The sequence below is a fragment of the Sorex araneus genome, chromosome 8 (assembly GCF_027595985.1).
Source record: "Sorex araneus isolate mSorAra2 chromosome 8, mSorAra2.pri, whole genome shotgun sequence".
Classification (NCBI taxonomy): Eukaryota; Metazoa; Chordata; class Mammalia; order Eulipotyphla; family Soricidae; genus Sorex; species Sorex araneus.
In genome coordinates, this window is record NC_073309.1 from 40,082,435 (window position 1) to 40,098,370 (window position 15,936).

The 15,936-nt window shown below is 53.1% G+C and overlaps 3 protein-coding genes across 3 annotated transcripts; all 3 read left to right on the plus strand.

Moving 5' to 3' along the window:
• Window positions 1-1,409: 1,409 nt before the first annotated feature.
• FFAR1 (free fatty acid receptor 1) lies at window positions 1,410-2,312 on the plus strand. The gene has a single exon (XM_004600744.2). The coding sequence runs from the start codon at window positions 1,410-1,412 to the stop codon at window positions 2,310-2,312; it is 903 nt and encodes a 300-aa protein (XP_004600801.1).
• A 7,038-nt stretch (window positions 2,313-9,350) lies between these two features.
• On the plus strand, window positions 9,351-10,292 carry LOC101557924 (free fatty acid receptor 3-like). Its single transcript, XM_004601003.2, has one exon. The coding sequence runs from the start codon at window positions 9,351-9,353 to the stop codon at window positions 10,290-10,292; it is 942 nt and encodes a 313-aa protein (XP_004601060.2).
• A 3,903-nt stretch (window positions 10,293-14,195) lies between these two features.
• On the plus strand, window positions 14,196-15,173 carry LOC101558200 (G-protein coupled receptor 42-like). The gene has a single exon (XM_004601004.2). It carries the CDS (start codon window positions 14,196-14,198, stop codon window positions 15,171-15,173), a length of 978 nt encoding a protein of 325 aa, XP_004601061.2.
• The last annotated feature ends 763 nt before the right edge of the window (window positions 15,174-15,936 follow it).

Genomic DNA, 15,936 nt, shown 5'->3' on the forward strand with positions numbered 1-15,936 from the left:
AGCAGCTCAAGATCAAGAGCAGCTCCTGGTACCAGGAATGAGCTGAACCCTGTGCCAGCCAGCGCCCGGCCAGAGCGGCAAGAGCAGGGAGGGGTGCAGGCTGTGAGACCACAGGGAAGAGCAGGGGTGCAGGCTGTGAGCATACAGGAAAGAGCAGGGGTGCGGGCTGCGAGCATATAGGAAAGAGCAGGGGTGCGAGCATATAGGGAAGAGCAGAGGTGCAGGTTGTGACCCCTGAGGAAGAGCAGAGATGCTGGCTGTGTGCCTGTGGGAAGAGAAGGGGTGCAGTCTGCAAGCATACAGGAAAGAGCAGGGGTGCGGGCTGCGAGCATACAGGAAAGAGCAGGGGTGCGAGCATATAGGGAAGAGCAGAGGTGCAGGTTGTGACCCCTCGAGGAAGAGCAGAGATGCTGGCTGTGTGCCTGTGGGAAGAGCAGGGGTGCAGTCTGCAAGCATACAGGAAAGAGCAGGGGTGCGGGCTGCGAGCATACAGGAAAGAGCAGGGGTGCATATAGGGAAGAGCAGAGGTGCAGGTTGTGACCCCTTGAGGAAGAGCAGAGATGCTGGCTGTGTGCCTGTGGGAAGAGCAGGGGTGCAGGGTGCGAGCATATGGGGAAATGCAGGGGTGCCGGCTACGTGCCTGTGGGAGGGGGGTGGGGGAGATGCTGTTTGCTGCTGTGCCTGCTCAGTCTGTCCAGCAAATAGCCGAGCTTCTGCTTCTGCTCTCCCTTCCTGTGCTGGCCTGTCTCCATGGACTCTCCTTCAGTGTGGCCCCAGCTCTCACCAGGGATGCCCCATTAGCTGCTCAGCCAGGCTTCGAGTACCTCAGCTAATGGCCCTGTACCCCGCCCTTCCCGGCCTTCCGGCTCACTGCCCCCCGCCCCCTCGCTCAGCACCCCTGGGCCGCTGCAGCCCTCAGAGACATCTGGCAGCGCCAAGGGTGAGTCACCTCCACCCACCACCGCGCCCCACCCCAGCTCCTTGCTTAAGGGCCCTCTGAAACCCCCTACGGCCACTTCTGGTGCCACGATGGCCTTGCCCACTCCACGCTCTCCCCGGGTGCCGTCCACCGATTCTTGGTCCCCAGCCAGAGGGCACAAGCCCACCAAACCTTGCACCGCGGCCGGCAGGTTCTGGGGGCCGCCGGGTGGGAGGCGCTAAGGCAGGAGCGCGCTTGCGTTGGGAAGAGCAGCGCGGGGAACACTGGCCCCTTCTCTCCCCAGAGTCTCGAAGCCGGGAGCCCCCGCTTCGTGCCCGTCTCCGGCTCCTGTCTGCAGAGGTGATGGGGGCGCCGGGCGCCGGGGGCTTCTGACCCGGGCACCCAGGGTTGCGTGGGCACCCCACGGAGCGACCAGGAACTCCACCCAGCGCGCCCCGACCTGCCCGCGGGCAGCCCCGCCGCCGGCCCCATGGACCTGCCCCCGCAGCTCTCCTTCGCCCTCTACGTGGCGGCCTTCGTGCTGGGCTTCCCGCTCAACGTGCTGGCCATCCGCGGGGCCGTGGCGCACGCCCGGCTCCGCCTCACGCCCAGCCTCGTCTATGCCCTCCACCTGGGCTGCTCCGACCTGCTGCTGACCCTCTCTCTGCCCCTGAAGGCGGTGGAGGCGCTGGCAGGGGGCACCTGGCCGCTGCCGGTGGCGCTCTGCCCGGCCTTTGCCCTGATCCACTTTGCCCCGCTCTACGCGGGCGGGGGCTTCCTGGCCTCTCTGAGCGCCGGCCGCTACCTGGGCGCCGCCTTCCCCTTGGGCTACCAAGCCATCCGGAGACCCTGCTATTCCTGGGGCGTGTGTGTGGCTGTATGGGGCCTGGTTCTCTGCCACCTGGGGCTGGTCTTTGGGCTGGAGGCTCCCGGAGGCTGGATGGACAATACCAACACCTCTCTGGGCATCAACAGGCCGGTCAATGGCTCTCCCGTGTGCTTGGAGGCCTGGGACCCCGCCTCCGCGGGGCCCGCTCGCCTCAGCCTCTCTCTGCTGCTCTTCTTCCTGCCCCTGTGCATCACGGCTTTCTGCTACGTGGGCTGCCTGCGGGCGCTGGCCGGCTCGGGCCTGAGCCACAGACGCAAGCTGAGGGCGGCCTGGGTGGCCGGAGGGGCCCTGCTCACGCTCTTGCTCTGCTTGGGGCCCTACAACGCCTCCAACGTGGCTGGCTTCCTGCGCCCCGACATGGGGGCCCGCTGGCGCAAGCTGGGGCTCATCACCGGGGCTTGGAGTGTGGTCCTCAACCCGCTGGTGACCGGCTACCTGGGAGGCGGGCCCGGCCGGGGGACAGCGTGTGTGGCCAAAACCAAAGGGGGCACATCCCAGAAGTAGCCGCCAGGGCTGGGGTCGGAGGAGCATGGAGCAGGGGGGCCCAGCTGCGTCTCCGGGCCCCTGGAGGGGGCTTCTGCAAAGGATCCTCGGCAGGATGGTCAGAACTGAGCCCGTGGGAAGACGCGTGTTGGCGGAAGGAAGGAGACGTGGGCGGCCTCGGACTCGGCCCCAGGAGGAAGGTGAGGCCACCTTTTATCTTCTCCATGCAGGAGTGGTGACAGCACGTCTCTGTGTTCACCCACGGTTCCCAGGTTCTTCAGTATTTTCTTTTTTAAAAAACTTTTTAATTGAATCACTGTGAGATAGACCCTTACAAAGCTATTCATTATTGGATTTCAGTCATACAGTGCTCCAACACCCATCCCTCCACCAGTGCACATTTCCCAGCACCAGTGTCCCCAGGTTCCCTCCCATCACCCCCCACCCTCCACTCCCTGCTTCCTCTATGGCAGGTGCTTTTCCTCTCTCTCTCTCTCTCTCTCTCTCTCTCTCTCTCTCTCTCTCTCTCTCTCTCTCTCTCTTTCTCTCTCTCTTTCCTTTTGGACATTGTGGTTTGCAATATTGATACTGAAAGGTTATCAAGAATATCTCTTACCTACTTTTTTTTTTCCTTTGGGGGTCACAGCCGGCGATGCACAGGGGTTACTCCTGGCTCATGCACTCAGGAATTACTCCTGGCGGTGCTCAGGAGACCATATGGGATGCTGGGAATCGAACCTGGGTTGGCCAAGTGCAAGGCAAACGCCCTACCCGCTGGGCTATTGCTTACCTACTTTTAACCTTCAGATTTTGTCCAGGTGATCATTCTCAGTTATTATTGTCAAAACAGTCTCTTCTCCATCTTACCTACTTCAGCATTTTCAAGAACAAAAATATTGAGTTATCAAGATGCTCAGACTCAGAGTTAGAAAACAGAAAAGATTTTTTTTTTTGGAGGAGCCATAGTACAGCGTGTAGGGCGTTTATCTTGTCCACAGCCAACCCAGGTTGATCCTCAGCATCCCATATGGTCCCTCCATGCACTGCCAGGAATCATTCCTGAATGCCCAGACTAACCCCTGAACAATGCCAGGTGTTGTCCAAAATCAGAACAAAAAAGAGAGAAAAGTTTATTTGAAACCTTTTTTCCAAAAAAGTTTATTTGAAAGTAGGAGAGAAAGAATCTCCCTAGCCAGGAGGAACTTAGAATAGGACTAAATATAGCTCATTTCCTGAGATTTTTATAGGAAAACTGCACTGTGTTACTTGTCAACCAAAGTCTCAGAGGATTCCCATTTGTTTCCCAGAGATGTCTTGTTAATCTAGGGCTCAGCTGTGTTGTAAAGATAAGACTGACATCTTTCCCACTTTGACTGGTGGGACTGTCTGTTCATTTAAGACCTTTTAGGGTCTAGATTTCACCATATGCTCAGGTATTGCCCTTTTATCTCTTAGTCTCCCGTGAGCCCAAAGTCTGGAGCAGAATTTACAATCCTAGGAAATTGTAAACTTGCCTTGCACGCGGCCAACCCGGGTTCGATTCCTCCATCCCTCTCGGTGAGCCCGGCAAGCTACCGAGAGTATCCTACCCACACAGCAGAGCCTGGCAAGCTACTTGTGGTGTATTCGATATGCCAATAACAGTAACCAGAATCTCACAATGGAAACTGGTGCCTGCTCGAGCAAATCGATGAACAACGGGAGGACACTGCTACAGTGCTACAGTGCCTAGTCTCAGAAGGAACCTAGAAATTTGCAGGAATGCTTAAAATGTAGGATGGGGCAGATACCCTGAAGCTGCTTGCTGGCAGAGACCTCGGTTTCCTCTTTCACTCTCTCTGCCAGCCCCTGCGTAACAGGCAGAGGTGTCCCTGTCATGGGGCAGAATCTTGCTGGGGTTTGGAGGATGGGTAACTGATGCCGCCCTGGATCTGGTCAGAGGAAAGAGCATTCCTATCTGAGCAGTCAGGCCTGAGTGATCCTGCTATGCCATCTGGCGCTCACTAGGGGGCAGCAGTGGCCCTATTTAGAGTCAGTTGGGAGGAAAAGCTGCTTGAGCAGCAGGGCATTTAAATAGCGGCGGGCAAAGATATCCTCTCATACGTGATTGTCGCCAAGCCAAGAGCTTATAAATGTCCCCTTTTATCCTCCCACCATCCTTGGATTTGGCCATGTGGCTGTGGTACGGATGAGGAGGAGGTTTGCTGTGCAAGAGTGCCAGGCGTAAGGCCAGCACTGGTGACATTCTAGCCTGTGCTTAGTTTGTTCATCCAGTCCTGTGGCTGGCCCTGGGCAGCTTCCAGGAAAGGGTCATCTCTTTCTGCTCTGAGTGGAGATGCCACCAACTGCTCAGGCCCGTGCCTTGCTGTGGGGCTGTGCTGGCTGCTCCCTTGGGGCCACCTTTTCCGCATCTGCGCGGTGTCAATGAGCTGGCCATGGCTCTGGAGACGGGCGTGCCTGACGTCTGTCTTCATTTGGGCAGGGGGGAAAGGAAGAAATTTGCTGGATGCTCCTAGCACGGAAGATGTGGATGTGGGGTGAGTTCCTTTCAAGGCAGGCAGGACCCCAAGGGTCAGGAGGCAGATGGAAAACTTGGGGTATCGGGGCTCACACTGGTCCCTATGGGCCCCTTGAGCTCACAGAGTGGGCAGAGGGGTGCGGCCAGGAAGGAGACCGGCACCTGGGCATCTGTTGAGCTGAGGCCCCAGTGCAGCAGCCACTTGCTCCTACAGGACAACGTACAGGAGCACATGGGGTGATGGATCTGGTCAATGGAAGTACCTCCCCACCCACCTGTTTCCTGCTTAGATGTCTACGAGGCAAGGAACTTTGCTTCACCCACTACTATATCACTGGCCCCTCCGAGGCAGCTTGTCACCAGGTGCTCAGTGTTTGTTGAATGAATGAATCTCCTTCCAAAGGGGAGTTTTCTGAGGGTGATAATACAGTGGGTAGGGCGTTTGCCTTACAAACTGGATTTGATCCCCAGCACCCCATGGAGTGCCCTGAGCACCACCAGGACTGATCTCTGAGTGTAGAGCCAAGAGCCAGGCCTAAGCACTGCTGGATGTGGTCCCCAAACAAAATAAAACCTCCCCGAACCCAATAAGAAGCAGAGTTTTCTTTTCTGTCTTATGAAAAACGTTGATCAGACTGAGTGCTCTCCAATGATGCTCAGACAGGGTGAGTGCTCCCAAATGATGCTCAGACAGGGGTGAGTGCTCCCAAATGATGCTCAGACAGGGGTGAGTGCTCCCAAAGATGCTCAGACAATGCTGGATCCACTCTTGGCAATCTTGGCCAACTGGCACTATAGGTCAGTGCAAGGGCTGGAGAATATGGTGGTCTTTGGGCCCTGAGATGTGGGGTATTCCATGGTTACTCTGGCAGTGCTCTGGGGACCTTTAGGCCTTTACCTGCTGGTATTCGGGGGAGGGAATAAGTAGTGCCAGGGATTGAACTGGGGCCCTGTGCTTGCAAGCATATGCCCTAGCCTTGTGCTGTTTCTCTAGTCCCTTAGACTACTTTTATAGGACCCCAGGGCTTCTCCTGGGGCTCGATGTGGGCCTGGCCACTCTTGGGTCATGGCACCCACTCCTAGAAGGCCCCACCAGATCTACACTGAGAGGTGCTGGGAGTTGGCAGGGGGAGCATGTGGTGCTGGGGCTCGGATTCAGATCCTGTGGCAGTCTGGTGCTCTGCCCCTTGGAGTCTCTCCTCATCCCTTTTCCTTCCTCTTTCAAAGAAATGTGTGTAACATTTTAGAGCACTGGGCATGATAAGAGTTTCATTTGCCCTGTTTCTGAAGTTCTGAAACAGACCAGAGAAGTTAAGTAACTGACCGAAGACCCCGTTTGTTCCTTGTGTCCTGATGACCTGGGGTCACCCAGTGCAGGAGGCTTGCAGAACCCTCCACCACACCTGGCAGTGCTCAGGGCTGACTCCTGGCTCTGTGCTCAAGGATAAATCCTGGCAGTACTTAGGGGACCCGCTGGGGTACCAGGGATTGAAGCTGGACCTGTGGCATACAAGACGAGCTCCCTGCCCCCTGTGTCCATTCCAGTCCCTCTGCCTGCAGCATATCTGCAGCTTCCCCCACCTCATTGCTGACGCTCAGCTCTCCTGAGGTCCCCCACCCCCACCCTAATATAAGCAGCAAAAACCTTCTTTTCTTCAGTGATGGATTGTACCAACATAGTTGAGGGAAAATGGTCACCCATTCTAAGATTATAATTCAATGGTCTTCACACAATTTTCTGAGGTGGGCAACTTCCACTATTGATGCTTTTTAGAAAATTTTTCACCAACCCAGAAGGCCCCTCATTAGGGTTCTTTTGGTTTCTCTCCCTTGCCCCTAGGGCAGTCCATAATCTACTTTTTTTTTTTCTTTTTGGGTCACACCTGGAGATGCACAGGAGTTATTCCTGGCTCTTCACTCAGGAGTTACTTCTGGGGGTGTTCAGGGGACCATATGGGATGCTGATAATCGAACCTGGGTTGGCCTCGTGCAAGGCAAACGCCCTACCCGCTGTGCTATCGCTCCAGTCCCCATAATCTACTTTTTTTTTTTTTTGGTCTCTGATAAACTTGTCCTTTGGGAAATTTCATGTATAATATAAGATCCCTTAACCCTGACTTGTTTTACTTAACAAAATATTCTGGAGGTTCATCCTGGTGACTTTACCCCTGGGTGTTTATGAGTTGCCACATGGTATTGCACTGTAATGAAACATACCTCTGCATGTTTCATGCTTCTGAAAGCTGACGGGACTCCAGGTGCTATATCTACTTTTTGGGCTCCCCTGACTGTCGCAGAGAGGAAGCTGCGTGAACAGGACTGCATGAGCACACGCTTCATTTCTCTACAGTCGGCACCTGCTGGGGAGTTGGGCTTCACGGCAAATTTATGATGACAGTTTTCAGAAATTGTCAGCAGTTTTCCAAGGTGACCACATCATTTTGTATTCTCACCAGCAGTGAGAATAAGTCCCATTTCTCCGTATCCTTGTGCACAAATGACATTATCTGTCACTGTCACTGTCATCCCGTTGCTCGTCGATTTGTTCGAGTGGGCACCAGTAATGTCTCTCATTGAGAGACTTATTGTTACTGTTTTTGGCATATCCAATACGCACGGGTAGCTTGCCAGGCTCTGCAGCGCGGGCTCGATACTCTTGGTAGCTTGCTGGGCTCTCCGAGAGGGGCGGAGGAATCAAACTCGGGTCGGCTGTGTGAAAGGGAACGCCCAACCGCCGTGCTATCGCTCCAGCCCAGATGACATTATACCATTCTTTTTTACTAAAAGTCACCCTTGAGAGCATGGACGGTTTCTTATTATACACTATAGGCATTTGAATAAATCCATAAATAATCTCTGAGGTTGGACAGAAACTGGATTTGAACCTTGGAGGGGAAACTTAACCTGTTTGTATTACTTGGAGCGAGTTGCTTCCCTGCTACTGTGGGACATAAGAATTTCAAGACAGAATGAGGAAACCTGAGTCTTTTATGGGTTATAGATCCACTCATAGGTCGCTCCTTGCTAGTGTCTTCATCAGCATCGTTACTTTTACTATCTCCCAGAGCTGTAACCACAACAATGAAGAGTCGCTAATGTGTTAAGTGATCCGAAGGTCAGCATCCACTCTAAGCATTTGGGACACAGTAATATCATCAGACAATGGATCTCTGCCAATAGAAGCCAACAGAAGCCAAAACTATGGTTTAAGGTTTTGGAAAATTAAAACACAATTGTGAGGTCAACCAGCAAGCCTATAGGAGGCAAGGCTCAAATTAGAAATTTGTTTCTAGGGATCTTTGTTTATTTTGTTGGAAAAAACAGGAACTGGATATGTAGCAAATAGAGGAAAATACTGACTCAGTGAAGCTAATTGGTAATTTTCAAATTAGTCCAAACAAACAGGTCTTTGTGGGACCTCTTGCTTCAAATGAGGCCATCGCATTTCAACTTCTCTGAGTCTTAGTTCTGCAGATGGGAGGTGATTCCTCTGAGGCCCAGGGTCATTTGAGGGCCACTTTACATTCTCTTGTGCATGTCTGGCTTCACAAACAAATTGACCTCTGAGCCATAGTGATCATAGAAGCTGGCAACACCCCTGCTGAGATTTTTTTTCAGCTTCTGAAATACTTTAATCTACACAAAAAAGCCCTCTCTGCCACAGTGATCCCTGTTTTACACAAGAGAAAACAGACACAGGAAGTGAGTCATTTTCTCTGAATCACAGTTAGAAAGTGGCTCTAGGGCCCTCAAGGTCGACCCCCTACCATCTCTTCATGCTTCCTGCACTTACAAGGCAACGTGGAAAAGCATCATTCTAGGGGAGCAGATAAAAGCCAAGGGCAGGGGCCGGAGTCATGATGCAGTGAGTAGGGCACTGGCCTTGCACACGGTGGACTCAGGTTCAATCCCTGGGATCTCATATGCCCCCCACCCCCCACGCCTACCAGGAGTGATCCTTGAGCACAGAGCCAGGAGTAACCCCTGAGCACGCCCTAAAACAAAACAAACAGAGTCACCAAGGGCAGCAGGGAGCGGAAATCTTCCTGGCCTACATGGGCTCCCCATCAGAGGTGAGATGAGGACCCGATGAAGCTGCTTCTCATTTCGCATACGGGCCATGGAGCTAAAGAAGCATCTTTTCGTGTGATTGCTCAGAGTTGATGATGTCACGTGACCTGCTTGGTCTTTATTAGTTCTGCCGAGAGGTAGGAGCAGACCACACTCGCTCTGAAGGTGCCCCGCGCGGCACTCAGCGGCAGGGCATTCTGGGGCTCAGCACAACAGGTGAGCACAGAGCCTGAGGGAGGGTACCGAGGACACTTTGGTGCTTGCTTTATTGGGGGAAAGGGACAGGACTCGGGCAGGCTGGCGCTAAGGGCAGAGCATCAGGGGACACAAGGCAGAAAGGGGAAGGGACTGGCGGAGTCCCCTACTACTACAGCAGATGTGACTGCTGAGCCATCTGTCCCAGAGTCACCTCTCTCTCTCTCTCTCTCTCTCTCTCTCTCTCTCTCTCTCTCTCTCTAGGGGCCATCAACATGAACACAAGCTGGGACCAACCGTCCTCCCATGGCAGCCCCTGGTTCCACTTCTCCGTGTACCTCTTTGCCTTCCTCGTGGGGCTCCCCCTGAACCTGCTGGCCCTGGTGATCTTCGTGGACAAGCTGCGGCGCCGCGCGGTGGCCGTGGACGTGCTCCTGCTCAACCTGACCATCTCGGACCTCATCCTGCTTCTCTTCCTGCCCTTCCGCATGGTGGAGGCGGCCAGTGGCATGCTCTGGCCTCTGTCCGCCTTCCTCTGCCCCTTCTCCAGATTCCTCTTCTTCGCCACCATCTACGTCACGTCTGTCTCCCTGGCGGCTGTGAGCGTCGAGCGCTTCCTGAGCGTGGCCTACCCGGTGTGGTACCGGAGCCGGCCCAGGCCGAGACAGGCGGTGCTGGTCAGTGGGGCCTGCTGGCTTCTGGTTGGTATTCACTGCAGTGTGATCTATATTGTGGAATTCTCCGGGCATTCCTCCCCCGGCCAAGGAAGCAACGCCACTTGCTATCTGGAGTTCCGGACCCATCAGCTTGCTCTCCTCCTGCCTGTCCGGCTGGAGGTGGCGGTGATCTTTTTTTTCATACCCTTGCTCATCACCGCCTACTGCTACGGCCACTTACTCTGGCTGCTCAGTAAGGGATGCAGCCGTCGCCGGAGGAGGAGGGTGGCGGGGCTGGTGGCAGCCACGCTGCTCAACTTTCTCGTCTTCTTTGGACCCTACAATGTGTCCCACGTCGTGGGCTATATCCAGCGTCACAACCCGCCGTGGAGGAGTTACGTGCTGCTGCTCAGCACCCTGAATGCCTGCGTCGACCCTCTCGTCTGCTACTTCTCATCCTCTCAGTTCCAGACTCAAGTCCATTCGTGGCTGAGGAGACTGGCCGGGTCACAGGGGGACTGTGGGAAGTTGAGGGACGTGATGGAGAGAGAGAGGCAGTAGCAGGAGAGCTTCGATGTCCAAATCAACAGAATCTGGTAGAAAAAGAGTCAGCAGGGAAGTGACCAAGAGGCCAGACGGTTCCCTGCTCAAGGCAGGCCGGGCCTTGAAGGGACCAGTTGGGGACTTGTGTGGTGAGGGATGGGGCTCATCAGTGTAATCACCGACTCCCAATCTGGATCTTACCCAGGCTTCTTCCCGCCCCTGTCCCTGGGGCCACTCTGGCAGCAAAGTGAGAGACTGAAGAAATGGAAGCCGGGGCTGGAGTGATAGCACAGCGGGTAGGGTGTTTGTCTGAACGCGGCTGACCTGGGTTCGATTCCCAGCATCCCATTTGGTCCCCCAAGTCCCGCCAGGAGTAATTCCTGAATGCAGAGCCAGGTGTGACCCAAAAAGCAAAAAAATAAATAAAGAAAGAAATGGAAGCCCCCCACATAGCTGGCCAGCCAAGGAAGCAGAAGAAGAGTTAAGGGCTGTGTTCTATGTACAATGGGGCAGCCTGTGACTTGGGATATGGGACAGAGAGAGAATGGCCTTGGGAGCCACTGACCCGCAGGTGAGGAGTGGGTGGGGGGAGCACGGGGCACAGGACTTCAGGCCCAAAAGGACAGTCTATCCTCCCTCATGGGAACTTTTCCCAAGCGTTTTTCTTGTCCAACACATTCAGATGGTCAGAAACATTGCACGGAATAACAGAAGAAACGTCACCAAAATAAATATGGTAGCAAGCGAAGGAAAGTGGTGTCTCCTTATTCTGCCTCTTCTCGTGGCCACGTGTGTGTGTGTATGTGTGTGTGTTGTGTGTGTGTGTGTGTGTGTGTGTGTGTGTAGGGGGGTATGGGGAGTGGGAAGGGAAAGGTGCTGGTCCCAGGGGAAAGGGCCCAGTACCTGGGTACGTAGAGGAAGAAAAATGAATGCAAAGTCTTTAGGGACTTGGCCTGACCCACTGTCCCCTCAGCCCTCCTGAGGGCCACTGACAGGTCCTGTGTTTCCGTGAAAGAGGGGCTGAGTCTCCTCTTGCTCCTTAGTGCTCATGGCCTTAGCTGGAGCCCACGGACTCCAGGGTCCCCCTCGCCCTGGGTGCTGTGTGTCCTCCAGAGGGACCGGGCTCCACCACAGTCTAGATATCTGAGCAGGACCACAATCAATGTGCCACGATGAGGAAGGGAAGGAGATGCAAAGCAGCCTCGTTATCTGTGTGCACGCCCCCTGCCCCCCAGAGAAACCCTCCGGTACAACAAATTAGGAAAATTAGTCCCATGGCTGACTTTGTATTACCTTAAGATAACTGGCATTTGAGAGATTAAATAAGCTAAATGAGGGTATTGCATAGGGGAGGGGAGGGAGACAGGAACCACATTCACTTTCATCAGAATAATCAACACAGGGCAGTGGTGGGAGACCATGGGCACATTTTTGGTGCCAGGGATGGTCAGTAACTGTGACATCAATGCAGTACACAGCAACACTATCGTGAACACATACCTCAAGTATAGTCATTCATTTTGTGTCACACTCAGCCATGCTAAGGGCTTCTGCACTCAGGGATCACTCCTGGTGGGGGTTTGAGGGATCTCAAGGGGTGTCAAGAATTGAACTAGGGCTAGCCTAGTCCACAGCAAGCCCCTCCGCCATTCTACTGACCTTTGGATCAATAATAAAAAGTTTTAAAAATTTACTCCTCACTTTACACTCAGGCATCACTTCTGTGAGTTCAGGGGACCATGTGGGTGCTGTAGATACAATACGGGTTAGCCGCATGCAAGGCAAATGCCCCATCTGCTGTACTATTGCCCTGGTCCCATAAATCATTTTATTTATTTATTTAAAAATATTTTTAAAAAGGCAACAGTGGAGGATGTGGGAACTTTGGTAGTTATATAATAGCTGTACATCAGACCCCCAACCCCCCCATGAATATTACTAAAATCATTTTGTCTTACACTATAGTAAAAATATTTTTGGAGTTTATACTTGCTGATAAAGGATTAGCAGTGTCTTCACAGAGAGGTGATTGGTGACAAACAAGAGGATGAAAGTTTTTCACAGTGACCTGTGAAGGAGGAGAGGCTGAGTTAGGAGTACCTCCTCTGTCAACAAGGGACTCAAGCCCGTATTGGGGTTTGGGACTTTGTGATTGTTTTGGCAAGTGCAGTGTATATGGCTCGCCAGGTGAAATCCAGCACAGTGGAAACTGGGTGTATCCCAGATGCCGGGATGCCGGCAACAATTGACATTTTCCTCAAGTGCACACAAAACATTTGCAAGGCTAGTTCACAAACTGGACTCAGGAAAATTCTCAATATACCTATTGGGATTGAGATGAACAGACACTTCCTAAAAGAGGACATATGGATAGTCAAGAGGTGTATCAGACAAAAATTGGTGGCCTTTTGTTAATGAGGTATTGTCAATCAAAACAACAATGAGACACTATCTCTCATGTCAGTGAGAATGGTATATGCATACCAAAAGGACTGGAAATAATCTGTGTTCGTGGGGATGTGGTGAAAGAGATTCCTCATTCATTGTTGCTGGCAATGTTACCTGGTTCAGACCCTTGGAAAACAGTGCGTATTTCTTAAAGAAAAAGTGAGAATAGGACTCCCACATAATCCAGCAATTCCATTTCTTGGTATTTACTCCCCAAAAATAAGAACATTAATTTTAAAAGATCTGTGCACATCTATGCTCACTGCAGATCTTAGTATGATAGACAACTCAAATGTTCAATAATATATAAATAGATTAAAAAATTGTGGCATATGTACATGGTATAATACTATGCAGTCATAAGGAAAAAAATAAATTATGCAATTCGCTGCAAATTAGCTGGAACTGAAGGATATCATGTCCAATAAATTAAGTTAGGGGGAAAGGATAAATACTGAATGATCTCACTAATCTGTGATCTATAGAAAACCAAGGCAATGGAATTACAAGTATCAAAAGATGACAAACCCAGAGCCAGAGCAATAGTTCACTGAGTAGGACACTTGCTTTATATGCAGCCCACCTGGGTTTGATTGCTAGAACCCCATAAGGTCCCCAAGCCCACCAGAAGTGATCCCCAAGCATGGAGCCAGAAGTAAGCCTAGAATGTGGCCCCAAACAATAATAATAATCACTGTCACTGTCATCCCGTTGCTCATCGAGTTGCTCAAGCGGGCATCAGTAACGACTCCATTGTGAGACTCATTGTTACTGTTTTTGGCATATCAAATACGCCACGGGTAGCTTGCCAGGCTCTGCCATGCGGGCAAGATACTCTTGGTAGCTTGCCGGGCTCTCTGAGAGGGGCAGAGGAATCGAACCCAGGTCAGCTGCGTGCAAGGCGAATGCCCTACCCGCTGCGCTATCGCTCCAGCCCCATCATCATCATCATCATCATCATAATGATAATAATAATAATGATTTCAGATGGAGGTCAGGGCATAAAAGCAGTGTCTGCTTGGCCCTGGTCGAGCCACCATCGGGGATGTCGGAAGAGCCCAGCCATGGAATTTGCTCCTCATTTTGCATATAGGTGCAGCTCCGGAAAGAGAAGAGAGACATGAAGGTGAGTGATGTCATGTGACCCAGCAGATGGTTATCGGGTCTGCTGATGAGTAACTAGCCGACCACATTTGTTCTGGAGGAGCCTGCGTGATGCTGAGTGGCAGGGCACTTAGGGACGAAGCAGGTAAGCACGAGCCTGAGGGATGGCACAGGGGACACGTGGTGCTTGCTTTATTGGGAGAAGGGCCAGGCCAGGCCATCTGACACTGCTCAGAAGCATCAGGGGACACAGGGAGTTCGTGGGAGCTGCTATGTGACTGGTGACAGCATCTGCCCTGGAGTGGTGACTCTCTCTCTCTCTCTCTCTCTCTCTCTCTCTCTCTCTCTCTCTCATCAGTGGCCATCAGCATGAGCAAAAACACGGACCAGTTATTTCATGGCAGCCCCTGGCTCCACTTCTCCGTGTACCTCTTTGCCTTCCTCGTGGGGCTCCCCCTGAACATGCTGGCCCTGGTGATCTTCGTGGGCAAGCTGCGGAGCCGCGCGGTGGCCGTGGACGTGCTCCTGCTCAACCTGACCATCTCGGACCTCATCCTGCTTCTCTTCCTGCCCATCCGCATGGCGGAGGCGGCCAATGACATGCTCTGGCCTCTGCCCGTCTTCCTCTGCCCCTTCTCGAGATTCCTCTTCTTCACCACCATCTACGTCACCTCCCTCTCCCTGGCGACTGTGAGCGTCGAGCGCTTCCTGAGCGTGGCCTACCCGGTGTGGTACCAGAGCCGGCCCAGGCTGAGACAGGCGGTGCTGGTCAGCGGGGCCTGCTGGCTGCTGTCCTGTTCTCACTGCAGCGTGGTCTACATCGTGGAATACTCAGGAAACTCCTCCGTCAATAGAAATACGACCTGCTATCTGGAATTCGAGAACTACCAGCTGTCAATTCTCCTGCCGGTCCGGTTAGAGATTGCCGTGGTTCTGTGTTTCATACCCTTGCTCATCACCGCCTATTGCTACAGCCACTTACTCTGGCTGCTCAGTAAGGGATCTAGACGGCACCTGCGACGGAGGGTGGCGGGGCTGGTGGCGGCCACGCTGCTCAACTTTCTCGTCTTCTGCGGACCTTTTGCCATGTCCCACGTCGTGGGCTATATCCAGGGTCACAACCCACCGTGGAGAAGTTACGTGCTGCTGCTCAGCACCCTGAACGCCTGCGTCGACCCTCTTGTCTGCTACTTCTCATCCTCTCAGTTCCAGGCGCAAGTCCACGGGCTGCTGAGGAGGTTGACCTACCATCCCGGGAGACAGAAAAACCATGTCAAGCTGAGCAAGAAGACAAAGTCAGAGGGACAGCAGCAGGAAGTGTCCAGTACGGAGAGTTCTAGACTCTAGGGACTGCCGTGGGCTGGTGGCCAGGAGACCTGGGCAGTTGCCTGCTCAAGGCAAGAACAAGAGAAACTCTTTCTCTTAAGTGAGAAGCTGGGGGCGCGTGTGGTGAGGGTCAGACTGATCTCACATGTGAGGAGCCTTCCTCACCTCATTCACAGCAGGGGCCTGCCCTAAGAAGCAGTCAAAGCGAGAGATTCTGAAGAAAAGGGAATCTCCACAACAGCTGGTCAACTAGTTCTAGAACATTCTAGGGTCACTGACAAGTAGAGAGCCATGTCCTGGGTTCCCTGTGGCTTGGGGCAGGGGACAGGGAGAGTCTTCCCTTGGGAGGCTTTGACCTTTAGGAAAGGAGTAGGGAGGTAGGGCACAGGACTTCAGGCCCATAGGGACAATCTGTCCTCCGGGGTGGGGTGGGGGGAACTTTTCCAAAGCAGTTGCTTGTTCAACAAATTCAGATGGTCAGGGACGTTTGTAAGGGATCATAGAATAAAGGTCACCAAAATAAATTTGGTAGCAAGCAAAGGAAGGTAGTGTCTCCTCATTCTGCTTCTTCTTGTGGTGCCCGTGAGTCTAAGAAGATGGGGGATGAGAAGGGAACCTGGTGCCTGGAGGAATGAAAATAACAGCCAGGCACTTTGGGGTCATGGTCTGACCCATTGTCCCCTCATCCCTCTCGAGGGTCTCTATGGCAGTTCCTGCGTTTTCCTGAGAGAGACGGGGTTTAATCTCCTCTCCCTACCGAGCCATCTGTACCCTTGGTGGAGTT